Source organism: Excalfactoria chinensis, chromosome 1, assembly GCF_039878825.1.
Source record: "Excalfactoria chinensis isolate bCotChi1 chromosome 1, bCotChi1.hap2, whole genome shotgun sequence".
Lineage (NCBI taxonomy): Eukaryota > Metazoa > Chordata > Aves > Galliformes > Phasianidae > Excalfactoria > Excalfactoria chinensis.
In genome coordinates, this window is record NC_092825.1 from 167,338,679 (window position 1) to 167,365,637 (window position 26,959).

Consider the following 26,959-nt stretch of genomic DNA (forward strand, 5'->3'; position numbering starts at 1 on the left):
ACTCTGCTAACTGTGAAAGGAGAGAAAGAAGGCTATAAAAAGTGTATCATTTTACCTAATGGCTCCCTTTGATTCTTATTTATTTGACTGAGCTCGCTAACACTTAACTAGCACGCTTTCTGCACAAGACAAAAAGGACCCAGCAATCTCAGAGCATTACTTAATAACTGTAATAGAATACTCTGAAAGGGAGAAGTAATTCATATTTTTTTTAGACTTTCAAGACTGTTCTGAGAAATTAAGAATGAGGATTGAAATGACAAAATGGAAAGGAAGCGGTTAAAAATACAAAAATATAACAGATTTATGCAGTAACTGATGAAATTAAGAACAGGTGCTACAGGGTTGTATATTAATTTCATTACTGTTGAAGAGAGCACCATCTGGAAAGGAATATATTAGATAACAAATCTGCAGATCATACAAGTAAATTAATTATCTTAAGAACCAGGAGCAGGCCGTGGTAATCAAGAGAGGTTTAATAGGAATATGTGAATGGACAACCTGATATCAGATGAAAATTCACCGGTGACAAATACAGCAAAAATAAGCACTGGAGACAAAAATATAAATGATCTGTGTACGTTCAAAGGGTCTAAATTAATTTGGTCATCTCAAGGAGAGCACCTGTGCATGGACGCAGGCAGCTGCCCCTCCGCTCCCTGTGAGGAGCTGCAGCCGCCATCAGGCCTCCCCTCAGCCTGCCCTGCTCTGGGCTGAGCACAACAGGGGCTTCAGCTGCTCTGCATCCATTTTGTCCTCCAAACCTTTCCCCATCCTTGTAGCCCTCCTTTGGACACTCTCTTGATGGTTTTTGTTTGGTTGGTTGTTGTTTGTTTATTTATTTTACCGTGGTGCCCACTATGAAGGGCTGGGAAACAAGCCTGAGTTAGGTACATAAACGGATAAGGCATACATTCGTAAAGGGCAGTTAATCTTAACTTAGTATGAAGCTGCTTGAGGCTTTCAAGGCCCTACTGTAAAATGGAGAAAAATGGAATTCCTGTCTGAAATTCATTAGGAACTTCTTCACAGCCATTTACCTGCGTTGTCCCAGGCAGAGCTGATTCTAGTGCTGAGACAGCCTGCAGTGCTGCCCTCGAGGGACTGGTGATGGAAAACAGAGATGGTATTTCTGCTACATAGACCTTATTGCAAAGGGGCACGTCAAGGGATGGAAAGCCTAAAAATAGACCCATTTATAATACTTTTACAAATGGCTTGAGAACAAAAATAGAGCACGCTAATAAAATCTGCAAATCATATTCAGTAAAAAGTTATTAAAGGTATTACAGAAGGAAAAAGTCAGTGACTGATGTGTGGAATAATAGAAATAGAATGAAGTCTCTTACCATAAGACTTCTAGGATTAACACCCCAAAACTCCTGCTGTAACACACCTGTGCTTATCAGGTGATCTGGGGAGGATTAAGGCACTAAAATATCACAGACATACAACTAGTGGAGGCAATCTTATGACTTTGGTGAACGTATTTGTAACAGAGCTATAGAAAAAGCAGTGGCCTTGTAAAATAGAGCCTTACTGCTCAGCTGGCCACTTCTGAGCAGATCAACTCATGGTAGAAGAAGTGCTGGCAGGATCAAAGGGACAGAGCATATTTATGGGAAGTAACCCTCTTCTAGTTCTATAAGCAAAATGATGAGTGAGGGCAACACGACTTTCTAAACATACCTAGAATAGAAACTAAGAAGGAAGAAAATCTAATGAGGATAAGGAATAATACCTACTCCTGTGCCAGCAAGCTGACTGCAAACAGAGTGAAAATAAAGCAGGAAATCAGAAGGATGGTGGCCCCTAGGAGTCACGCTCTGGAACAGTTGTTCAATAAGAGACATGAGGACAAGAACTGGAGTAGGAAGCCTAGGAGCAGGTATCCTAAGAGCAGAGTCATAACAGAATGATGCCTTAAAGACTAAAGTGCTGCAGCCTATGCTAATCAAGCGGGTGACTTAATCTTGTGTGAATTACACTTACATGAAACAAGTAGGTGTCTACGGATAGTAGCCTAAAATACCCTGGTACTGCATCAGTCCCATTCAGATTGGCAAGTTTACCTTCAAGTCAGTTTGAGATGAAAGGGGCAGTAAGCTGCCAAGCTGAGTCTGCATTGTGTTTGCTTGGACATGTTTTCAGGCTGGCTATTAGGAAAAATGTATTCCCATAAAGACTGAGGAGGTATTGGAACAGGCTGCCTGGGACTCACCATCCCTGGAGGTGTTCAAGAAACCTGGAGATGTGGCACTGAGGGACATGGTTTATTGGGCACAGTGTGATGGGTTGATGGTTGGGCTCGATAATCTTAGTGGTCTTTTCCAACCTTAATGACTCTCTGATTCTATTATACACCTGCTACATGAAGACTTTTAAGTGTTTGCTACATAGATGAAACAGGCAGGCTCGGACTATCGTCCTAGTATTGACTGTACCAGTAAAGTTTTCCTAAATACCACAGAGGAGCACAGCAGAGTTCAGCAAAAGAAGGAAAACATACATGTTTTCCAATTACTACTGATAAATGTCCACGTGAACTATAAGGAAAATATGCCAGACAAATAGTCACAAACCCTGAAGATAACCCTGAAGGTCAAAACTGCTCAACTTGGCAACTGCTGTGTGCTCCATCCTTCTCAGTGCACCGAGGTGCTAACCAGCAACGGCTGCTGGACAATTCATGCTCTGTTTTTAAACAATGCTTATGCTCTCACTATTGTAGTTTTGAATGGAGTGTCAGAGGATGCTGAAGACTAGATGTAGCAACAGTGCTGCCATCCAACTATCCTGTATGTTTTCCTTAAGCTGACATTTTGCATCCTGGCATCACCTGCAACTACCCCCATGAGCCTTGCTGATGGAAAGCCAGTATTTCACTCCCTCCAAGTAACCTCGCTTACAACTCATTCCACCCTTTGCCAAAACTTCATTCTTAAAACTGAGAACTCTCAGGTTTGGTCACGGCTATATTAATGAACACGGAATGACTAAACTGGCTTTGCAACACTATGTACTGATGTTCTGTAAGAAACAAATGGAAGAGCTAATTGTCTAATTTGGAGCATAAACAAATTGAAGTGAAACAACTCTTTTTCAGACACATTTATCTTTAATTACTTGTTGTTTTTATTTGTAAAACCTATTTAGGCTACAAATAGACCCCAGATACAACAACACCCTCATAAAATAAAACAGACTGGTTTATGCTCTACAGCAGAGCAAATGCAAGAGGGTGGTGCCTCTTCTTCTGCCCAGAGAAGCTGTGGATGCCCCATCCCTGTGGGAGTTCAAGGTCAGGTTGGATGGGCCTTGTGTTCAAAGTGAGCCAGATCTGGTGGGAGCTGTCTTTGCCCATGGCAGGGGGTTGGAAGGGACCTTCCATCCCACACCATTCTGTGATTCTATGATCCTAAGAGCAGACGGATGCTCTCCTACAGTTTGTTTCATTTTGATTCATCCCACAATTCCTTGTTCCAATGGACAAGATGCTACTATTATAGATCTCTTGTTTATAGATGGATCTTAATTCATTCACTAGAGAGCTTGGGGGGATAATGGGAAGTGTTGTGTTCTCTGTGGAAGAAAAGTGCCTGAGAGAAAAGGAAACTGGACTTCCAAGCTAGAGAAAAGAGATCTACTTAAAAATGAGCATGGGCTACATGGGAAGAGATCTCATGAGCACACCTGGGAATCAGGAAGGAGTTCTGGGAATACTACGGTATCAGTGGTAGGAATAAAACAGAATGCATGTCCTGATAGGGGAGGATGGTTTTTAAATCAGCTAAACATGAAAGATTAATGCCTCCCAAACTTGCCACTTGAAAGCCTGCAAATGTCATTGCTCTTTCATCCTAGCGATCCACCTCCCTGCTGAGACTGGCTTCCTTGTGTCATGTCATTTAGTGCTTTGTCACTTCTTCACATCTTCACTTTCAGTCTCTGAGAGTAAACGGGTCCAAGACAGCCAGCTGCTCTTACAGAAGGAAGTCTTAAAGGTGCAGGAGCAGGCTGTCCCCATGAGCTGCAAAATGAGCCGGAGGGGAAGAAGACCAGCATGGATGAATAGGGAGCTATCCTTGAGGCTCCAGGAGAAAGAGAATCTGCCTCTTGCGGAAGAAGGGATGGGCCGCTCAGAAAGAGTGCAGAGAAGTTGTTAAGATGTGTAGAGAGAAAATCAGAAAGGCAAAAGCCCAGCCTGAACTCAACCTGCCCACTGGGGTAAAAAGGAACAAGAAACTCTTTTACAAGTACATCAACAGTAGGGCCTAAAGGTCCCCTCCAACCTAAGCCATTCTATGATTCTATTACTAACCCCTGACCAAAACTAACACTAATTGGATGTCTTCAGCTCTGGAAGAAAGCAAGACAGAGGACTGCTAAAGCAGGAAGCACAGGTCCCATTATCAATAGCACTCCTTCTGGCTTGGCTGTGAGTCCAAGAGCTTTGAACTATTTTGGGAGTATTAACACCACAAAAGCGGGAAGTGTTAAGGAAAAATGGTGCATCTTTTTAGCCAATGACAGAAATAGCTTCAGCGTTCCCTCTGACAAGATATATGAACAATCAGCTTTTCAAAAGAACATGGAGACACTGATATAGCTGAGAGAAAACGTAACTATATGAACTGCAAGGGCAGGGCCTGGGGAGCAGAACAGCCATGCTGCCCTGTGAGGGGCTGGTGCTGAGGGAGCTCTGGGTGGGCCCAGGCACTGAGTGCTGTGTTGCTGCAGGTCTTCCAATTCATCTGCAGGCATTTCAGCTTGTGTGCTCCAAAGGCTGCTCCAGCATGCAAACTGTGTGTGCAACATCAGATGTGAGAAGCAAACTCCTACCCTGAAAGAACCATAGAATCATTTTTAGATGAGACCATTAAGGGCCATCTAGACCAACTTTCCTGCTATGAATCATCATAGCTACAGTTCCATCAGGTTGCTCAGAGCACCATCCCAACTGGACCTTAAATGTTTCCAGGGATGGGGCATCCACCACCTCTCTGGGCAACCTTTTTCAGTGCCTCGCTGTCCTTATTGTAAAAAAACCTCTTCTTCCTTATATCCAGTTTAAATCTTTTAGTTTCAAAACATTTCTCCTTATCCCAACACACCTTGCTAAAGAGTCTGTCCTTTTTCCTGTAGCTCCCTTTAGATACTGAAAGGCTCCACAGAGCCTTTCTGCAGCCCCAGCTCTCAGCCTGCCCGTGTAGGAGAGTTGTTCCATCCCTTGGCTCATTTCTGTGGCCTTCCTCTGGACACACTCCAACAGCTCCATGTCTCTCCTGTACTGAGGACTCCACATCTGGACGCAGTACTGCAGGTGAGGCCTCACCAGCTCAGAGCAGAGGCAGGATCACTCCCTCACCCTGCTGCCACACTGCTCTGCAAGCAGCCCAGCACACGGTTGGCTCTCTGTGCTGTGAGGGTACACTGCTGCCTCACGTCCAGATCAACACCCAGAAGCACCAGTGCAGCCACAGCCCGAGTCCCTGCGCTGCTGCAAGACGCGCAGCTTCCCTCCTGTACGCTCTCTAGAGGTGATGCCATCCGGTAACGCCCATACGGACAGCACGAGGTGAGCTCCAGATGGAGTTACACGGGAAGCCCAGAGATTTCTACCCCTTGTAGAACTGTCACCTGTGCTAATCATAAAGCGGTTACAACTTCGTTAAGTCGCCGCCCCCGTTCTCCATCCCCACCACAACTTACAACCGCACCCCCACACTCGTCCCGCTGACGCCGGGCCGTGCCCACTCACGCGGCGCCGCAGCGGCCTCGAACCGGCGGCGGCAGCGGCTCCGGCTCCGCCCCGGGCGCACCGCGTGCTCGGATCCCGCCCCGGAGGCGGTCTGGCGGCGGCGGGAGGAAGGCGCGCAGGGGCGGGGGCCGCGTCCGGCGGGCCCTGGCTGGCGGCCGGCGGTCACGCTACCTCCGGCGCCGCCGCCGCTTCGCCTCCGCGCCGGGGCCGCGCCGCGCCGCGCCCGGGATTGGCTGGGCGGCCGCGTCGTCCCAGAATGCATTGAAGAGAGACCATGATGGCGGCGGCCGCGGCGGCGGGGGGGGCCCCCGAGGTGATCGCCCAGCTGGAGAACGCGGCCAAAGTGCTGATGGTGAGGCGGCCGGCGCCACCGCTCCCCTTCCCTCCTCTTCTCCTCCGTCTCCGTACTCTCTCGGCCGGGCCGGGGCTCCCTTTACCCTCGGGAGCTCTCGGCGCACGCTGCCCGACGCTCCGAGCCAGGCAGTGGCACGCCGCGGGCCGGGCCGCTCCGCTTCTGGAGTTCTCCTGGCGCCGTCCGGAGCGCGGTACCTGGGAGCGGAGCGGGGGCAAGGCGAGGCCCGGTGGTGCGCGGCGGGCGCTGTGCCCCGTGCCGCTGCGGGCTGAGGCCCGGCGTTGGGTCGTGCCGAGACGCGGCGGTCCGCGCCCTGTGCGAGTTTTGTGTCCCCGTGGGCGTAAAGCGGCGCTGCTTGCGCTGTGCCTCGTGCGGGGCTGCGTGCCGTCCCGCGCACAGCGTGGCGGTGGGGCTGGGCTGGGCTGGGCTGGCTGCCTGGCGTTAGGCGCCTCTCGGTAGTACCCAGCGTTGGAGATGGAGCGGTGTCTCCAGCGCTTTGTGTCTGTTCTGGGGAACCCGGTGCTGCGTGCCCCTCGGCCTGGTAGTGCCATCGGGGAACGCATCGTGGTGCAGCGTTAATAGAAGTGTTGGTGTTGGGAGGAGGTGCCAGGCTCCTGTGTTCCCTATGAAGAGCAGGTGCCAGACTTACTGGTCAAACTGTGTCTTGGATCTGCAGACTTGGGTGTTAGGATCTCTGCTGACAAAGGTAATGCTCAACATTAAACGTGAACCAGCAGTGTGGCCAAGATGACCAACGGTATCCTGGCTTGTATCAACAGCAGTGCAGCCAGCAGGAGCAGAGAGGGGGTTGTCCTTCTGTACTCAGCTCTGGTGGGGCTGCACCTCGAGTGCTGTGTTTGGTTTTGGGCCCCTCACTAGAAAGATACTGGGGCCCTGAAGTGTGTCCAGGGAAAAGCGCAGTGGAGCTGTGAAGGCACTGGAGCACTGCTCTTATGGGGAGCAGGTGAAGGAACTTCTCTTCAGTCTGGAGAAGAGGAGGCTCAGGGCAGACCTTACTTCAGCTGCCTGAAAGGAGGTTGTGGCGAGGTGGGGGTCAACCTCTTCTCCTAGGTGACCATGATAGGAGGAGAAGTAAATGGTCTTAAGTTGAGCCAGGGGAGGTTTATGTTCTCAGAAAGAGTGGTGATGCAGTGGCACAGGCTGCCCAGGGAGGTGGTGCAGTCACTGTCCATGGAAGTATTCAAGGAACGTGGAGATGTGGCACTGAGGGATGTGGTCAGTGGATGTGGTGGGGATGGGTTGAGTAATCTTAGTGGTCTTTTCCAACCTTAATGATTATGTGATCTCTCCCATTCTCTCTCTCTCCAGCCTATGTCTATATGAACATGGACATGTTGCAGTTGTTTGCTGCTGGTTTGCTTGGTGTAGTTTTTTTCTCTGCTGTTGCTTGAGGAAGACCTGTGGGCAGCATAGAAACGGCAGGAGTCAGTTAGGTCCCTTCTCCCAGTGAAGACCCACGAAGACGTTTCTGGAGGCTGTCTGAGGCTGAGAAACCCACACCAGGCTTGGGGCTGGCCAGGGAAGGTTGCATCTGTCAATGAGGGTGCAAAGTCCAGACCCCTGCAGAAAAGCATCTGGTGTGATGCTAAGGCTTTCACTCTCTTGTCTGATCCCCAAAGCCTGTTGCCATCACCCACAGTTTCCTAAATAGCTCTCAGTGATCCTTTCCAAAGGTTCCTGCTCAGGGCTCTGCCCCGTGCTCCATGTTTCTGGTGGTCTCTGGGTCCTTGGAAGAACTCAGCCAGGCTGCTGTGAGGTTATATGGTGCTCAGTATAGGACCCCAGCCCTGAAGGGCTGTGCATGCTGTTCCTACACCTTCTCAGTAGCTGTGGGCAAACAGCAAAATCCTGCTGCAGGATTGCATCTGGGCAGTGATAGCCTTCATTCACATTTTCTCCTTGGTGAGATCTGTGAAAGATCTGTTGGGAGCTGGGGGCAATGGGTAATGATGTGTGGCAGTTGGGAGGCACAGAGCCATTAAACAACATGATAGGATTAGTTAGAAAGGTGAGAAATGCCTTAGGGGAGGGTGTTGAACCTGCTGCTGATAGTGGAGGCCATCTGGGTGCTGGCGCCCTGTGAAGGGAGGGAGCCCTACCTGAAAACTGGGAGAGAGCAGAGCTGTGAATGCTTGAAAGGGGCAGAGAATGGCAGGGAAAATGGGGGAGGGGATGTCACCCTGAGCAGGTGATGCTGGAAGAAGGCCTGGCCCTGTGCTTGGCTGCAGGGGAACCAGAAGTGCTGCACAGTATTGGAGCTGGGAGCGGTGGTAGTTTGCACGACTTCACGCTGAAATACTGAGCTGTGGGGGAATCGTGGACTAGAGGAATTCAGGCATGCTAATTATATATAATTATATATATAGATATATAAAGTAAAAATGTTTAATTAACCTTCCTTGAGGGTAAGTATTGATTACTTTGAGCTTTCTAAATCTTTGATAAGCATTTTGATAATTCTGTTTTTATTGCTCTGGGTGAGTAGAGATCTGCTTTGGAGAACCACTTTCTGCGTGTCAGATATCAGATACGTTTATTCTGACCTCACAAATTTCTGGTCTTTATGGGCCTTGCAGACCATGGCATGCAGCTTGTGAAAAGTGGAAGGATATCAGTCTATTCTCTCTCCTATGGCTATTAAAGAGTTCTTGCCCTTTGTTACTGTAATGCCTTTCAGCAGATTCTAGGTAGCCCGTGTTCAAAAGGTGGGGTTTGCAAAATGATTGAAATTTGGTACAAGTTAGAGCTGTTAAAAAGATGAAGTCTGAGTTGTCATTAGTTGCCACATATGGCTTTGAATGCTGGTCCTATGGCAGTGTTCTTTAATGTGTGTAAGTGCATTTGTCATATTAAAAAGTAGGCACTTGTGAAACTTGATTCCTTTCCACATAGTGTGTGTTTGAAGCTCCCCATAGTGCCTCATAACTTAAAACCTGGTGCTCTGTGCTGTGGAGCTCTGCCATGACTGATGGGTTTCCTTTGCCCTTTGTGACTTCAGCTCGTCGAGGACTATGCACAGCAGTGTCTGTGTGAACCAAACTGAGTGCAGTGCTGCTGTTTCCAAACAGCAGGCATCCATTGCCTGTAACACATGGATTCCATCTCTTATGTTCTGTTTAGCTCAGGTGGCAATTAGTACTGAATGTAATTAGTACCAGTTAAGCACTGTTTTAATAACTGCCTTTGTGAATTAGGAGGATAAGTTGCATCATCTTGAGGGTCTTTACCAACTGAAATAACCATGATTAAGGAAAGACATGCATACTTCATCCCATAGGTGAGAGGATGGAGTCTGAAATTGTTGGCAGATTGCAGCTGTTCTAGCAAATGATGTTCTTTCTCTGTCACATGCATCTAAATTCACAGGTCACAGCTGGTTCCTGCCTGGCCCCCTCTGGAAAGGGATGCTCTGTTCCCACCTGCCATTCCACCTCCTCCCTTGTGACCCTGTGCTGAACATATTAATATTGCAAAGAGGACACAGGAATTAAGCAAGGGAATGGATTTCTGTCAGGTTAGCAAGATGAATTGATGATCTCTGCAGCCATTTAAATTGCAGAGCTAGCACAAGGAGGGGGCTGAAATTAGATTGTTGGACGTGTGCAGGGCTGGTGTGCCCCATTAGCACTGCTGAGCTGTCAGATTGGCTCAGCTGCATCATACACCTTCGCTGTAAAATTAACTTGCCAGCTCAGGCTGGGTATTAGAAATGCCAGGCTTTCCTTAGGGATGCACAGTGAAAAGACAAGAAGTTACAGGTTTCAGAGAGGGAGATTCCAGGTGCACAGAAGGAAGAAACTTGCATGGTAAATGAGGCTGGGGGAGGCAGTGAAGCAGGCTGCCTGCTATGGGATCTCCCATCTTTGGAGAAATCTAAACCTTCACTGAATGAGACCACGAGCAACCTGATCCAACTTTGAAGCAGGTTCTCTTTTTGGCAGCAGTTTGAGATGAGCGGTGTGCAGAGGTCCCTGTTGTCCTCAGCTCTTCTGTGTGATGTGGTTTTGGGTTGCATTAATGGGTGGGTTTCTGAGCACCTCAGGAAAGGCTTTTGCAGAATTCCCTTGTTAACATGTTTTTAAATGTTCTGATCTTTTGGGGGCTGCCAGTGGAGGGAGCTCACACAATTTTCTCTCCCTGGGGACTTCTCAATTTGGGGTGTGTGTTGCCCTTCTGTGGGGGATGTCAGGATGAAGCTGATAGTCTGACAGTGTCAAACTAAGTTCTTTCTCAGATGTTTCAGTACGTTGGTAGAACAGCAGCGTAAGGGAGCTCACCTTAGTGTTCTTTAAACTCTGTAACAAATTGTTTGTATCATCTGCCCTGACAGTTTGCAGGGGGTTTTCTTTTCACCTGCCTTCCTTGGGGTTTAGGGCTGTGACACTCCTCCTTCCACAAAGAAGTTCCATTTCTTATGGCAGCTTGTCTTCTCTGGGGACAGTTTCTCAGCTTTTGATTCTTGCTTAATAGTATGGATGAGAGGAAGAGATGGAGCAGCTCTGATTGTATTAGAGCAGGTTACCTGTTAGAAAGAATCCAGACTAATGAATCATTTCGGTGCTGAGACTTGCTGAAGTCCTCCAGGTCATCACCTGGCAAGACAAGCTGGATGCATGCCATAATATTATAGCTGGATTAGACCAGACATCTGCCCAGCTGGGTTCTGTTTCCAGCAGTGGTCTCTGGCTGCTGATTTAGAAGAAGGACCTAAAATAAATAGGGGTGATCCGTTCACTGGTGTGTACTTGACTGTGTTTAAATTAGTATTTTTCAAGAGCTCTGTGTAGCATTGTTGTTTATAATGATTGTTGATGAACTTTTCTTCTGCTAACATATCTGGCTGTTTCTGGAAAATATATATATTTTTGCATTATATTTGTGTAGCAGTAATGAGTTTCACTTGTGGTTGGGGGGGGGGGGGGGGGGAAGGGGGGGGAAACCCAAAGCATTGTTTTACTTCAGAGAAGCCAGCTTATTTGATCATTTAATTCATTCTTGGATTATGAAAAATAGCAAGTAATGGGGTTTTCTTCTTCTGTCCTTGAATTGTTGTAGCTCTCCTCCATATTGTGCTCTCTGGTTATCTTGTGTACCCAGTCAGTTTTTCATGCAGGAGGCGCCCCGTACATCTAATTACCCCTCTATTCCTCTGTAGCTTTTCAGACTTGTGACAGTGTTTGGAAATGAGCTGACCAGAACTGCATTCTTCTGCAGTGTGGGAGCATGAAGATTTTAGATGGCTGTAGATTTTAGGGTGGGAATGTAGAACTATACCTAACAGTACTTAACATGACACTTCTTCACTTCACGGAGGCAGTGTTTTCAGAGGGCGATGCTCATGCAGTCCAGATCTTTTTCTGGAACTGCACTAAGTAACTTCAGAGTCCATCCGTGTGAATGTATGTTTTTTCTCCCTTTTGCTTGAGAACTGCTACGGTGGGTGCATTTTACAGTTCACACAGTTCAGTTTACAGTTGAGGAGATAAGAACATGCAGTGCACAGCATGGTAATGAAACTTCTACCTGGCAGCTGTGAGCAAATGTGTGTAGACTGTACCCAAAGTGCACAGTGCTAAGGATGAGGAGCTGAGATAAGCAATGTGAAGGCTGGTGCTGGTTCTGAGGTCTTTGACGAGCAAACCCTGCATCTAGTGAAATGGGATTCTTCACGCTCAGGGAAGGAGTGTTCATCTTCGAGCCAGAGATACTTGGTGTGGTTGGATATGGCAGCATTGCTTTAAAATATTTCTGTGTTTTGCTCATGTTGTTAATGAGAATTCTGGGTGTCTGCGTCTGGAATTGTCCATTGAGGAGCTTCATTAGTTGATGACTCCATCTGGATAATTCCTCTGCTGCTACCTACAGTTGTCTTCCCTTTAACCTGCTTCCCGAGTTTTATCCTTGTTACACTAATCTGTGTTCATTAGTTAATTAGCAGCTTTCCATACGGAGAGGTGGAGGAAATCCTCCTGATAATTGAGCTGATGCTGTCACGAGCAGCCAAGTAATAGATTCCTTTTCATGAATTTATGACATCGTTTTGTTACTAAAAGTTGTCTGGATTAGGTGTATCTGAGTGTTTTTCTGCTTGTGTTTCCTGGTCTGATGTAGGGCGTGCGGCTTGATTATCGCGTCTTCTTCCATTTTCCCTTGGTAAAATGCATTCCTCATAGTGACAGTTGTTCAGTGCTGCCCTTGGCTCTGCCCAGACATCAAGCAGCAGTACAACACTCTGTGCTGCTACGTGGTCAGCCAGTCTGGGAATGGGATGCAGAGAGTTGTTTTGTTTTAGCTGGAATTACTTTTGCTGTGTTGCATTGCATAACTAGCAGTTCTGCTACCTTGGCTGAGATGAAGAAGGTTGTCTGACCAAAATAAACTTTAGTCAAGTTGTGCTGTTCAGCCTCTTAGATACACTTCTTTTCAGATCCAGGCTACCTGATTTTATATATATATGTATATATCAGGTGTTATATTATATATTAATTATATATATATAATTTTTAATGGAAAATGCATTTAAAGTTATTTGGCCTAGTGTAGGAGCAAGTGAATGAGGTTTTATTGCCTGCGTTACTCCAGGTTAGGTAAGCTTCTTTTGTGGTGCCTGCTGGCTTAAAGCTGACAGTACTGTGGAAGTGGATACTCAGGAAGGCTGAAGGTGTATCACAATGTGAGTTCAGTATTTATCTTCCTGCAGTCCAGTTGTGTTATGTGCCGCTGTGTGAAATGGTAGGGGCACTGAAAATACCTCTTATCACAGAGTCACGTGTACTTCCCGTGTGACTGTGAAATCAATGAAGAGCGTAAAGGTGTTTTGCTGTGGAAGTTGTCTGACAGCAGTCCCTCAGGGCTTTCCAAGGTGAAGAGCATGAGCAGTCCCAGACTGGCAAGTGCCATGCAGGTGTTGACTGTGTTGTTGGTGAAGCCTAAACGAGTCCAGCAGCAAATGGCCGAAGAAAATCATTACTCCCCTTTTTGCTGTCTTGGTTATCTGCTACTCTGGTGAGCTGGACTGGCTCTTACAGAAGTACCTGCCTGTTGCCAAAGCTAGGACAAGACAGCATTAATAATGTGTGACTAGGAGTGGAAAGGAGGTAGCATGTCTGGGAGGAGGAAGGGCTCCAGCACTACATTGCATTACTAGTGCTGCAGCTTTAGCGTTTTGCAAAGGCAGTGCCTGTTTGCAGCTGTTAACATAGACCAGGATCCCATTGCTAGAAAGGAGAAGGGCAGCACTAGCATTCTTCTTAGGTGTGTTTTGATATCTCTTAGTGGGAAGGGTTTTTCAGAAACAGGTAGTTGGTAGCTTATAAGATGCCGAGGGGTGGTTGAGGTGTGTTCAGTTGTTTTTATTTTTTCCAGACTGCTTTGGAAGGAGCTCGAGCTTGGCTCTTTCACGTCCCAAGTGAATATCTCAGCTGCTGGGATTTTTCACATGAAAGAGGGCAGAGGTGACTTCTAGAATTCACACAGCAGGTTGCAGCATCATTAATACAGTCTGAAGATCTGACAGTTGGATGTACTCCTGAGGCTGGTGCGTTGGCCTGTGCTCAAACTATTGAGTTATGCTCTCCTGTTATAATAACATTGCAACTGTTGTTAATGGTGTTAGTTACGCAAACAGCATAGATGCTAACTCTACAACCTGTGTCAATACAACCCATGATGGCTGTGATAGGTGCGCACTGATCCAGTCCTGCAGGAATGCCATCTTTCTGTCACATGGCAGCACGGAATAAATCAGTCAGCCTGGCTGGGAACCTCTCTCTCTAGGACACGGTCAGCTCTGGCAGACCTGCTTCTCTGCTGTTAGTCTCACTTTACAGCTCGGTTGCTTTCCTCTTGTATTACACACCTGATCTTGCAGCTACATTTAGTACATCTGTCAGTGGTAGACTTAACGAGGGCTGCGTAACGGGTGTGTGTATGCTTATATAGTACAGCCTCAGGGGAAAAGAAAAAAGATGCTCTCCCTTCTTGTGTCACATGGCTACAGGTGCTGGTTTGATGTTACATGCCTTAAAGCTGAGTTTGTGTGTTGTTAAAGCAGTGGCTGAAAAACTTTACCCTGATCCTATGTTTGTAGAGTTTATGCCATGTTCTGCACTTTTTTTCTGCCTTAAGGTTACAGCCGTTCACATTTGGGTGAGCACTGCTCTCTCTTTAGTCAGACTTCTACTCTTACTTCACTAATAATACTGGCCTTAAGTTGATTCTGTTTGCGTTCTCTATCAACCACGCTTTTTTTGTGGCTTCTCAAGTGGCTGAAGTCTTGTACCATCACTGAGAGAATGTAAGAGGTTAAGAAATTATGTGCGTATCTCTTTTTCTGATGAAGAAAACACAAATAGGGGTTCCCCTACCTATTGACAGCAACAAAATTCCAGCTTCCCAAAACCAGACATGCTCCCTTCAGGGAGGCTTAGCTGCAAAACTGTTAGTGCGTGAGGTTGTGTTAAGTGGGATTAGGAACCAGAAGCTGCTTTAGCTTCAGGATGATGAATTGTTTAGCAGGGAATATGGAAATATAACATTTTAGTATTAATAATGTGTCAGGAGCTATTCTGGTAGTTGTAATATGGTAACATTCCCTTTAACAGTAATAATAAAAAGTGTGTCAAGATAACCACATTTTATTTGCAATCATTTTTCAGTGAGTATTTGGAGCCCCGGGACTGTTCAGAGTTTGAGATTTAGGTAACTTGCCCAGGTTTCTTATACGGAACTTGGGCATTTATCTTTGAGGGAGTCTATAAAAATTACCTCTTCTAAAGAAAACAAAAGCGGACAATTTGGGCATATGGAAGAAAAAGATTTCGTTTTCATAGAAGTGCTTTTTGAAGATCCCTGCAAATATGTGCTGTATGACTGCCCGTCTGTATGTGGGGTGGGGGTGAATGGAGATGTAAACTTCCTCAGTAACACATGGTTCATGTTATGCATGCAAGAGCAGAACAAATTAGTAAAATGCAGGAAAAATAAACGACATCCTGTGTTGTAGAGTATATGTAGTACTAAATTTCATGTTTCTGTAGTTATATTTCTAATACAAGTTGTGTTTCCCGTGTGTCTTTTACCTGTCTGTAGGTTTCCATTAATTACAGTTAGAAGCTTTTAGTAAAAACACTTGATGTTTCAAGCTTTGTGAGTTTGAAACTACACTAAGCCAGGGGCATTTTCAGTATCAAATTGGGCTGCGCTTTGAAACTTTTAATCAGCTCCTTCAAATTAACTATACTGGGATGGAAAGGTTTTGACTTTTTAGCAGGGATGATGGAGAAGGAAGCACTAAAACCTGAGCTCTGGGCCTGGGCAGCTGGCTGGCATGTAGGCCTTTCCCTCATAACTTGGTGAGAAGAAATGCTTTTTTGATGAGAAGTAAACTGTAAGCAACAATAAAAAAAATGCATCATTACTTCAGTTTAAGTCTTTTACAGAGTAGTGATGTCCAACTGTGTGCTGGCAGAGGTGCGTTATAGCATTGTATAGGTGCACTGCCATCACTGCTGCCTCTGCCTCACACTGTGTGCCTCGCTGTCCTTGGCAGCAGCGTTGGCTTCCTTGGTCAGGTAGGTCTGTCAGTAGTTGCGGTAGCACTGAGAGCTGTCTGATTGCTTTTCAGCCTCTCTTGATCAGATTGTGGAGCTCTAAACAGAGATGTGTGAGGTGCGTATAATTGAGTGTGGATATAATTGTGTTTATCCTTAAGTTTTAATGCATGAGCATTGTACAAGTTGTGAGTGGCTTTTGCAGATGAACCCATGCTGACTACTTGCAGGTGATGTAACCAAGAGCTGTAGAACCATGACAGCTCTTCTGGGCCTGTGTGAGTTTGTGAACTTGTGTTCTCTCTTGAGTCTCAGGCAGTGGCTCTTATCTCTGGGATAAGTTCCATCTTGCTGTAGAAGGCTGTGTGTGAATAAATCTAATGCTGCCCTTGCAAAACAGGTGGTTATAGCTGTCACTTCAACAAGTATAATTGAAAATTGGGCAATGGGAAAAAAAGAGATGCTCCAGAACACTTCTGCTTCAGTTGGAAGGCAGTTGCTGACATTATTTGATGCATGGTTAGCCTAGTAAAGAGGCTGGGTACATCATGTGAATCTCAGCTTGTGAGCATTGGGAAGTGAAGAGTGTCATCAGCGGCACAATTATGATCTGGTGTGTAGTAGGACAGCATCACAACAATGGCTCTTGACTTAAAATTTTGTCCTCAAATTCATTATCGCAGTCCAGATGCTTGAGTTAAGCCTGTCTATACTATCTCATACATACGGTAATTTGAAATATAGAGTTGAGCAACTTGAATCTTCAAGTAGCACCTTGAAGTAGCATCATCGAGGTCCAATTATGATTTCAGGGGCTGTGGATATGTTGGGTTATATTCTCCTTGTCAGCTGATCTAATTCTGCTAGAGCACTACAACCTGCCATAGGGAAATTAACTGTCAGTGCATCCCGCAGCTGCTGTAGTGGTTCTTAGACTTCCTGCCATCTAGGATAATGGAATTGGGGCCTCTAGTTGAGATACATTTCTTTTCCATGCCTCCTTGCAAGTCCTACCCACTCTTCAAGCAGCAGGTCTTGGGTTCCTGTTTGATGCTGAAAAGCAGGCATGAACAGTGGGAGCAGTGTCCTCATGAAGCAATGGCTGTTTCCTCTGCAGACTGGTTATCACAAATTATGTATGTCAGGTGTGTTGTGCAGGTAAATGGATGCTAATTTCAAGGAAAAACTTGTAGTACTGTGTCTTTGAGGGTCAAATTGTTACTAGAGAAATAAAATCTCTGTAGTATTCATTGCTTATCTTGGAGAGGAAGTTTGATCTCAGAAGACATTTTGATATTAATGGTAACTTTGGCTCCTTAGTCAAGGCTCTTTAGCCTGTATATATAGTGTATAAATATAGGCCATTGCAAAACTGAGGATAGATCTTGTCACAACCGCAGTCATCAAATAGAATCACAGAGTTCTTAGAGCTGAAGAGATCTTTAGAGGCCATCTAGTCCTACTCCCTGGAATGAACAGGGACACCACAGCTCTCAGGTTGCCCAGGGCGTGATCCAGCCCCCTTGGAAGGGGCAGGGCAACAGCCACATCTCTGGGCAACCTGTTCCAGTGCCTCACCACCCTCACTGCAAAAGACTTTCTCCTTATATGTGTATAAAATGTATCTACTGTCTTGCTTGCAGAAGATTGCATTAAGTAGTTGAGCTGCAAAATGCAAAACTAAATCTGATAAGAAGAAAAAAAAACCCTATTGTTAAGTCTTCATGAAAGCAAGGTGGTAGTGAGCAGATGTGTGGGAGGTAATTCCTCGAGCAGTCAAGCATTTGTTCCAAATATAAACTGAAAAAATACTGGGCACTCTGAAGTTTAAGTAATTCAACTGATAATCAGTTTGGGGAATAATTTTGGTGTGGAATAAATGTGGTGGGTGTGGTAGATTGCCAGTGTTCTCCATGATTTTCAAGCTGGTATGGGGCCTGGCACTGTCATCTCTGGCCTGACTCTGAAAGTTCAAGCCTATAGCTTAGTCAGCATCATAATGCAGCACAAAGAGCTGATGTTCTGTCTGGGTTCCAAGAAATCCAGCAGAATACCCCTTTCCTACCCCAAAAGGCAGTGTGTATTACTTTACCCGCTGAGGGCTGTGTCTTGAACTTTTTCTTCGATGGGCAGTTTACATGTCGCCACTCCACAGGCTTCTATTTTGACCCCAGCTCATAATGGTGACACCAGATCTTGTCACTGTTTTTTTTTTGTTTTTGTTTTTTTTATTATGCTAGATATATTTTCTGCAGCAACTTAGCTATTGTTCAGGGCTTTCACTTCTGTTTAGTGACAGATCTGAATTGGACAGACGAAGCTGCTGTCAGTACCTGTTGTCTAAACTGCTTTCTGGCCTGGTGCCCACAGCTTAAATGTCTCGTCCACTTGTGGAGTGGTTACTGAACGCTGCTGCCAAGTGTCTCTGTGCAGCTTGACCTGTTGGGTGGTGGAGACCTCTCCACAGGCAGGCCTGGCATCCCTGTGTTAAGGCTAGGTGTTATCTCCTAGAACCATGGGATGAACAGTTGGGAAAGGAGCACAGTCCGTCATCCAACTGTCTGCCTGACTATTGCATTTGAGCTCTCTGTTAACTGTTTAATAAGGCAGATGATGGCTATTGAATGTGTTGTGATGGTAGGAAAAAGCTGTAAAGCACGGGGTTAGAGACCAACTGTGGATTGATTCCACACCAGGCATGATGATGTGGTGTTGGGGCATATTGCTTGCCATGACTGGTAGAATTAAACTTAAATCTCCTCATTCTGGAATCTCATTCTTCTGTATAATGCACTCACTTATACAGAAGAGTTAATTCCCTAAGATGATTGTGCTTATTTATTTTAAGAGACAAACAGCTTTCTCTGAAGCTAATAGAAAGGAGGGGGGTGTTGGGCATCCTAGAAGTGCACAGTAAGTTTTCATTACGTAAATCTGTATAATGATTGTTTATGTGGATGGAACAGTATATTTAGCTTTCCTTAGTGCAGTATGTGTACTACTCAAAAATATTGCTTGCTCTTGTTTTTCTTTCTCCTTCTATTTGGGCTCATACTCACTGTCACGTGGTATTCCCCTGCACATGCTTTGTGGGTTTGCTCATGATCTCTGCTTTGCATATGGCTCTGTGTTGCTCAGCTCCATTGCCTGCTGGGAGGCATTGGTGAGCCATCTGGGCTCCTTCACTCCCCAGATCTCTCAGTGTGCCTTGCCTAGTGGTGGCTGTCAGCATGGTCCCAACCCAGTGGTGACACTGCTGTCATGGTGGCTCTTGCTTATCCTTGTCTATCGGTACAGATTCAGTTTCTTGTCTTTTTGAGGCTTCTAGACATCACTCTGGCAGAGTTTAGACTCCATTTGGAAGAACAGCTAATGTGCTTAATTGCTTTTTCCAAGATGGTAATGGCCCACAGACTGCAGTTAGGGAATAGTTTTATCTTCCCTTTTGACTGCGGGGTAGGCAGGATGCCCCTTTGTACCTAGAGGAGCTCACTTGGGGAGTTCAGGGTGAATTTCATGAAGTCACACTGAATAGCAAGTTTCTTATTTCTACCCTTGTTGAGGCTGTGATTTACTTTTCTTGCAGACATAAACATTGCCTTTGGCAAGACAGTTTCTTCTTGGCATTAGTAGTAGCAGGTGCAAGTAATTTGATCTGTTTTAAATACAAGAAAAGTTGCTCAGGCATATTTGCCTTCTCATAATGCTACTAGTGTTGAGGCTGTGCTGCTCATAGGAGACGTTTTTTGTAGGTGGAAATACTGTGGGTGTCAGCTTAAAACACTCCAGTGCACTTTTTCTGTCTTCTCTTAAAAAGCAGTGAAATCTGGAGGAGGACATGATTGTTCTTTATGCTGTGCTAATTTGCCCATTTCCCTCTGGGTAATTGCAGGAGGATGCTCAGTTCAGTTGTTCTGTGCTGTTGTGCCGTAGCAGAAATCTGTGAAAACGCAGAATTTATATCCAGCAATTTTTTCTGTCTGCAAGGAATACGTTTTGTTCATCTCATCCTTAGTTGCTTTTACAAAATCGTGGATGATTTCTTTTATTCTTGCCGTTTTTGAAAAAACACAGAAATAAGTGCAAATTGGATAACTCAATAATACGTCACTAAGGATCTCTTCACTTGTTGACTTTTCAATAACAACGTTGTCATTTGACTCTTAGAAGTCGTTAACTATAAGGTGCTGTCACTGTCCAGAAGTGATTCATAAGTCTCTGATACTGAACATCTTTAAGGAAATCATGTCACTTCCAGTATGTAATCAGAAAGCTGATGTTTTGTTTATCTGTAATATTCAATGTGAACTTGCCTGCCTAAGTGGGGAGGGAGGGAGGTTTGTTCCTTTTTCTTCTTTTCTTCAGCAAGGACTGTTCTCAAAAGTAAGGAGAAGGTCTGAAAAAGCTGACAAGACCTTAAATGTTGGATGTGTGACTTCTTCAGCCTGCTACTCACAAACACACCAACTTTAGACTTACAAAGATTGCAGCTGATGTTTGTAACCCGTTCACTTTCTTTTGTCTTCATTGCCTTCATTGCTCGACATTTTCCATCAATGACCAATCGTAGTTATTTTTTGAAAGGTGTGTTATTTGAGGTGGGAAATACTTTTACTCAGTGTGTGGCTGTGAATACAAACATGTAGCTTTGGATCCCCTATCTGCACCTGTCTACTTCTATTTAAAACAAACTCTTCCTTTTTACCCCCTATTTCTTCCATGTGCGCCTTCAGCCAGTGTTTCCCAGTTGTGCATATTTTTTCAGAGGACAGTTGATTTTTCTTGTGGCTACCACTCTCCTCTTTTGAATGTGTGGTCAATTATTACTTGAAATTATTTGTAATATTTGCTTGCTTTAATTGGTTTCTGCCTAGTTAAGGCATACTAAACATGTAGCCCTCTTATTCCTTTCTGGTTGTACTGTCCTTTCTCATGGCACCAGCTAATGACATCATTTAAATTGGTGTACCACCAGAAGAGGAGAAAAATGAAATGAAATATACAAATGAAGAATTCATGTTTAATAAGAAAATAAAAATCTTGGATTGTTTTAGTGAGGGGAAAAATAAGTATGCAGAGCTATGGAATTATATGTTCAGGAAGTGAAGGAAGGCAAGTCTGACTTGGCATTGCTCTAATTTATGCTGTTAGTTCCTGTCCTTCCCAAATAATTCTCAGTGCTGTAGCACCCATCAATGCTGGGTTAAGGTGTCCCCTGAAAAGTGAGCCGATTTTATGAAAGCCAAGGATCAAATGAAGGGTGTCACATTTGTGAAAGGAAACTATCAAGAGTCAGATAAGGTACACATTTTAGAAGAGGCTGATCTTTCTTGACACTGAAGGTAACTGCTTAGCTTTAGCAAGGCTTGGCTGTATTGGAAATGGGGATGGACAGGACCTGTGAGGTGAGGGAACTTTCATGCACAGTGGGTAGGCTGGAGAAAGCAGCCAGCTCACCTAATGCTCTTATAAAGAGAAATTTTGTGCACAGCATACATACATACAGGATTTTCTTTGAAAGCCCTGAATGAGCTGGGCTTGAGAATATTCTCAGTGCAGCTGTGCTTGGTGAATACAGCAAAGGCAGGAGGCTGTGAGCTGCCGACTCCCTCTGGTGGCTGCTGAGCACTCCTGTCTTCTGCATGGATTTGAGAGTTTATGTTTGTAATGTAGAGGTAAATAATTACCATTTTTAAAGTTCGTATAGGAATACAATACTTGTGCCTTTTCACCAAGAGCAGCTGTACAAGTCAAGCAGGGCAGTTCACCTGCTGTACTGGGATAGCCAGGGACAGCACTCACATGGGCAGCTCAGAAGCCCAGCTGAGGTACAGCAGCATACTGTATCACTTTGACCAGGCTTTGTGCAAGGTGTTCATCATCTCATGTCTGCTTGTGCCTTTCACAAAGGCTGTAGCTCACACTGCCTTGTAGTATCGGTCCCATGTGAGCATTTTGTGCTGTGTGCTTGCTAGATAAATCCCAAATAGCTGGCACTGCGGAATATTAATGGCAAAAGGGAATTATAGAACAGGTTGAAAAGGACCACAGAGATTATTTAGTTTTCAAACCCCCTGCTGTGGGCAGGGTCACCAACCACCAGACCAGGCTGCCCAGAGCCACATCCAGCCTGGCCTTAAATCCCTCCAGGGATGGGGTATCCACAGCCTCCTTGGGCAACCTGTTCCAGTGCGTCACCACCCTCTGTGTGAAAAACTTCCTCCTAATATCTAACCTAAACCTTTCCTGCCTCAGTTTGAAACCATCCCCCCTTGTCCTGTCACTATCCATCCTTGTAAACAGTCATTCCCCTCCTGTTTATACACTCCCTTCAAGTACTGGAAGGCCACAATGAGGTCTCCCCAGAGCCTTCTCTTCTCCAAGCTAAACAAGCCCAGTTCCCTCAACCTTTCTTCATAGGAGAGGTGCTCCAGCCCTCTGATCATCTTAGTGACCCTCCTCTGGACCCGTTCTAAGAGCTCTGCATCTTTCTCATGCTGGGGTCCCCAGGCCTGGATGCGGTACTCTGGATGGAGCCTCACAAGAGCTGAGGAGTAGAGGGGGGACAATCACCTCCACCTCTGCTGGCTGCTCTTTTAATGCAGCCTAGGGCAGAACAGCATGGGTTTGTGAATGGCTGATGTTCTCCATGGGTTGTTTTACTGTTGGGCTGTCGCGGCCCTCCATGTGGTAAGCTCTCTGTGTGGGTTGTGCTCCCCAGACGATGGCCCACCCCATGATGATCTAGGTGCCTGCTCAGTTTTGTGCTCTATTTGTAGGTAACTTGGTTTGGGAAGCAACATGACTTCCAGCAGAGAGTAGTGAGAGGCAGGTGGCACTCAGCAGCCAGGTGCCCCGTGTGTGTCATGCAGAGCGGTGGTACCACCATCGCAAACATGGACCCTTCACTGCGATGTTAGCCCTTGTGGCATCTTTAGAGTGTCTGCTTTAACATTAAACACTAGAGGGTGGTATGTTACTGCCAGTATGCTATTTTATAACAGTCATAGGCAAGATTTTTGTATTCCTTGAGTTTATGGTGTGAGCAACTCTTTTAAAACAAATGTAGACCTAGAGCAAAAATAGCATTTTGTGATGAGCTTGTTTGGCAACCTTAGTGGTGCACAATGCTATTTTTGTTTTTTTAGGGAAAAAAGGGTTGACTTTATTCAGAAGCACCATTAGGAACATAATAAAATTAGGGTTACTCACTCTCTGCCTTTTGTCTTGATAGCCACACTTATGTGCACACCATGTGAATACAGTGGAACAGAAGAAGAGGCAGTTTTACCAAGGTTTTGATATTTAACAAGGCAGATACTTCAAAGTTCATACCATTGCTTGTGTATCTACAATTTGGTTGTGGTGTAACTGGTTTTTAGTACTTGAATAAAGTTGGTTTTTTTCCTCTTTCAGGCACCACCTTCCATGGTCAATAATGAACAACGCCAACATGCCGAGCACATATTCTTATCATTTAGAAAATCAAAATCACCATTTGCTGTTTGCAAACACATTTTGGGTAAGTCTTCATATACGGAACGGTTTTTGTAACTAGATCTGTATTCTGCATCTGGGAATACAGACATCAGGTTTGATTTTGTGAAGGGTATTTCTTGTTTGCCTGGGCTCTTTGTTATTTTTGTTTTCCCAAATTTCACACTTCATCTACTTGTTTCAGTACAGCAGTCATAGCATTTCAGGGTGAACACATGAGCAGAGACCTGTTTCAGGTTCAGCTTGTCAATGTCTGTACCCAAATATGGCACAAGAATAGGAGGCGACAGAAACTGCAAGGAGGTGGGGCTGCTTTTTTTGATATCAGGTTTTGCTCAAAGTCTGCTTGAAACTACAACTTAAATGCCTGCAGGGCTGCCAGGACTGCTTTAAACAGAGTCCTGTATGGGGAGGATGAAGCCCCTTGCTGTCATTGGTTTTGTTTCTGGCGCCTTTGTGAGGCGCAGCTTCATTTGGCAAAGTTCCTAAACTGATTTAATAGATTAAACTTGCCTCTATTATATGATTGTATTTTAATGCTACCTAATGTATGGAATTTGCAGAACTGCCTGTACATACTGTGGTGGTTTGATGCTTCCCATTATATCAACCAGCCATACAGTTTGTGTCCTTCTGCCAGATTTTGTACTGGCGCTGTATAAGGCATTAAACTATTTTGGATTGCACATGTCAGTTGCTGTTAACAGCTCAACTGTTTTTAAAGAAATGGTTAAAGAAAAGTTTGTCTACCTGATAGAGGCAATAGAATACTGGGAAAAGTTTTTGTGGGATTATGTGCACAGAGACTGGAAAGGAGTATGGAGGTGTCACCCCTCTATTAAAAAAAAATAAATCATAGGTTTCTATGGAAATGCTGGGAATTTGGTTGTGTTACAAGTATTAAAACATAAATCTATTCTTACAGACCCTATAGAGAATTATTACAGTTTGGCAGCTAAATAATCTGAAAAGTCCAGGTGCAGTGTGCGTGTATTCCTGCTTAGTGCTGCAGTGCTGGCCACATGTGTGTGCTGGGGGGAGGTGGAGGGAAGTTGCAGGGAAAGCTGGATCTGAGACCTGCTGATGAGAACTGAAATGTGTGGAAATGCACCAAATAAAAAAAAGATTAATAAAACAAAGCACATACCAGAAAAACAATCAGAAAAAAAGAAGTATTAACTGATGAATATTGTGGTCATACGACTGCAGTCCATCTGCGGTGCTGTCAGATTATGCTGTAACACATAGAGCAGGGTGCGGTTCCTTTCCTATACCCTCTCCCAAACAAAAAATTTTTCTACAAATGAGTTTCTTGAAGTTTGAGTGCATTAGAACTTTGTCTGGTCCTGAAGGCTGTAACCGCACTTGTGCTTTGAGTCAGAAGAGTTTGGGATTATTTTTTCCTTCTTCGTATTGATTTTAAATTATTTCAAGAAGGCAGCAGAACGTGTGTAAGTTTGTGTGGAGAACATTTCAGTGGCTATTAGGAGATGTACTCATAACTAGTCAGAAGTAGTGGAAATTTATGTAATACACATAGCGATATTATCTGTGCTAAGGGATATATTGCTGCATCTTGTCCTCAAAGAAGTACAATGTAGCATCAGTAATTAAAAATCAGTAGCATCAGTAATTAAAAATGTCTGCAGTGACAGTTGTTCGTAGTTGTTCTTCTGAAGTACAAGTGACTGAAGTAAATGTGATCATTTTATTAACACTTTTGGATGCCTACAAACATCTTTAAACTGATCATGTGCTATCACCACTGAGAAAACAGTAGTTCTAGGTGGGGAAGGGTTTTCCTTCCAGTTTTATCCAGTGGGCAGCTGAGATCTGAGACATGGAACTGAAGAACTTTCCCCCAGACTTTTTGCTTTTTGAGTAAGTGTTCATACAGTGTGAACAGAAAGAATAGCTGATTGGAGGGATCTGAGCAGGTAAGGATGAGTAGGAACCAGAGGTGCTGGAGGAGTGATCAAGGCAGGAATTGGAATGGAGGAGGAGAGTGGTAAGGATGTTGATGGCATTCATGGAAAGAAGAGTGTATGAGCCCTGCAGGGAAAGAGGCAGAGATGCATAGCATAAGGGAAAGGAGAACAGCCACCACCATACGGTTTATTTAGAAGCCTGTAGTTGAACCCACGAAGCAGGAGGCTCTACGTTCTTCTGGTGTAAGCTTATAGCTGTTAAATGTACTGGCAAAGCTTGCCCTGTCTTTCTTTAGTAACTTCATGTAGAGAATAACAGTGCGCTGACTGGTTATAAGTTTACACAGTGCTGGAGGTCTGTGCTGTTAATGATTGCAGTTGTGCATCTGTGGTACTTGATGCAAAGGAGAAATTCCATCCTCTTTTGTTGTTTTTTTTCCTTCTTTTACGAGAGTTTTCTTTTTGTATGTGCTTGGGACAGTTTGAGAAACCAAAGATGCAGAAGTTAACAAACAAACAAAAAAGCCAAAATTAAAATTCCTGTGCAGGTTTATTTTTATTTATATGTTAGACATGCACACTGATCTTTCAATTAAGCGGTTATGTTGTTTTCCAAATTAAGCTTAGTAGATTTAAAGGAGGTTTATTTTCATTTTAGCATGTTTAAATCACGTTGGGTTTTGGAGCCTGATAAAATTACTTAGCATCCAATTTTCTAAAATGCTTTTATCTGGGATATAGAACATGCATATAAAGGAATGTGTTTTGTTACTTTGCGTGTATATAATCAGCGTAAGGAAGTTTTTAAAGCATGTCATCCCATGACTGAGGCTTTCTTCAGCAAATCCAGTTTTTTCTAGTTCTGGCATGTTGCCTGCCACAGTTCAAACTCCACTTTTGGTTCTGGAATTTTAATTTGTTTTTTATTCTGTTCTTGCCACCCCGTGCCTGCATTTTTTTCTGAACACTCTTTGTATGTTCTCTGTAGACTCAGAATGTTTTGAACTGGCTACTGAGATCATAGGATCATAGAATGGCTTGGGTTGGAAGGGACCTCAAGGATCATCAAGTTCCAGTCCCCTTGCCACAGGCAAGTTGCCAACGACTAGATCAAGTACTAGATCAGATTGCTTAGGGCCCCATCCAACCTGGCCTTAAACACCTCCACGGATGGGGCATCCTCAACCTCTCTGGGCAGCCTGTTCCAGCACCTCACCACCTTCTCCGTGGTAAACTTCCTCAACATCTAATCTAAATCTTCCTTCCTTTTAAAACCATTTTCCCTTTTCCTATCACTATCTACTTATGTAAAAAGTTGATTTCTCACATGTTTATAATCTTCCTGTAAATTCTGGAAGTCTGCAATGTGGTCTCCCCACAGCCTTTTCTTCTCCAGGCTGAACAAGCCCAACTCCCTCAGCCTGTCTTCATATGAGAGGTGCTCCAGCATTCTGATTGTCTTTGTGGTCCTCCTCTGGACCCTTTCTAAAAGCTCCACATCTTTCCTCTGTGGGGACCCAGACCTGGACACAGTACTGCAACTGGGGCCTCACAAGGGGATGGAACAGTCATCTTCCTTGCTTTGCTGGGTACCCCTCTTCTGTTGGAACCCAGGATACAGTTGGCCTTTGAGGCTGCAAGAGCTCACTGCTGGCTCATAGTAAGTTTTTCATCAACCAAGACCCACAAGTCCTTCTCAGCAGGGCTACTCTAAAGGAGTTCTTCTCCCAGTCTGTTGGGATTGCCACAACCCAATTGCAAAATCTTGCACTTTGCTTTGTTGAACCTCATTAGGTTCACCTTCTGAGTTTATCAGGGTCCCTCTGCATGGTTATTTCTAAATTAC

At 44.8% G+C, this 26,959-nt stretch overlaps 1 protein-coding gene across 1 annotated transcript in view; it reads left to right on the forward strand.

The window, feature by feature from the left end:
• The first annotated feature begins 5,911 nt into the window (after nucleotides 1–5,911).
• Nucleotides 5,912–26,959, forward strand: part of XPO4 (exportin 4) — a 66,487-nt gene continuing 45,439 nt past the window's right edge. The window contains exons 1-2 of the mRNA XM_072326557.1: nucleotides 5,912–6,116; nucleotides 23,105–23,210. Of these exons, the coding sequence (XP_072182658.1) occupies nucleotides 6,039–6,116; nucleotides 23,105–23,210 (184 nt within the window). The 5' untranslated portion in view covers nucleotides 5,912–6,038. The remainder of the gene's footprint in view (nucleotides 6,117–23,104; nucleotides 23,211–26,959) is intronic.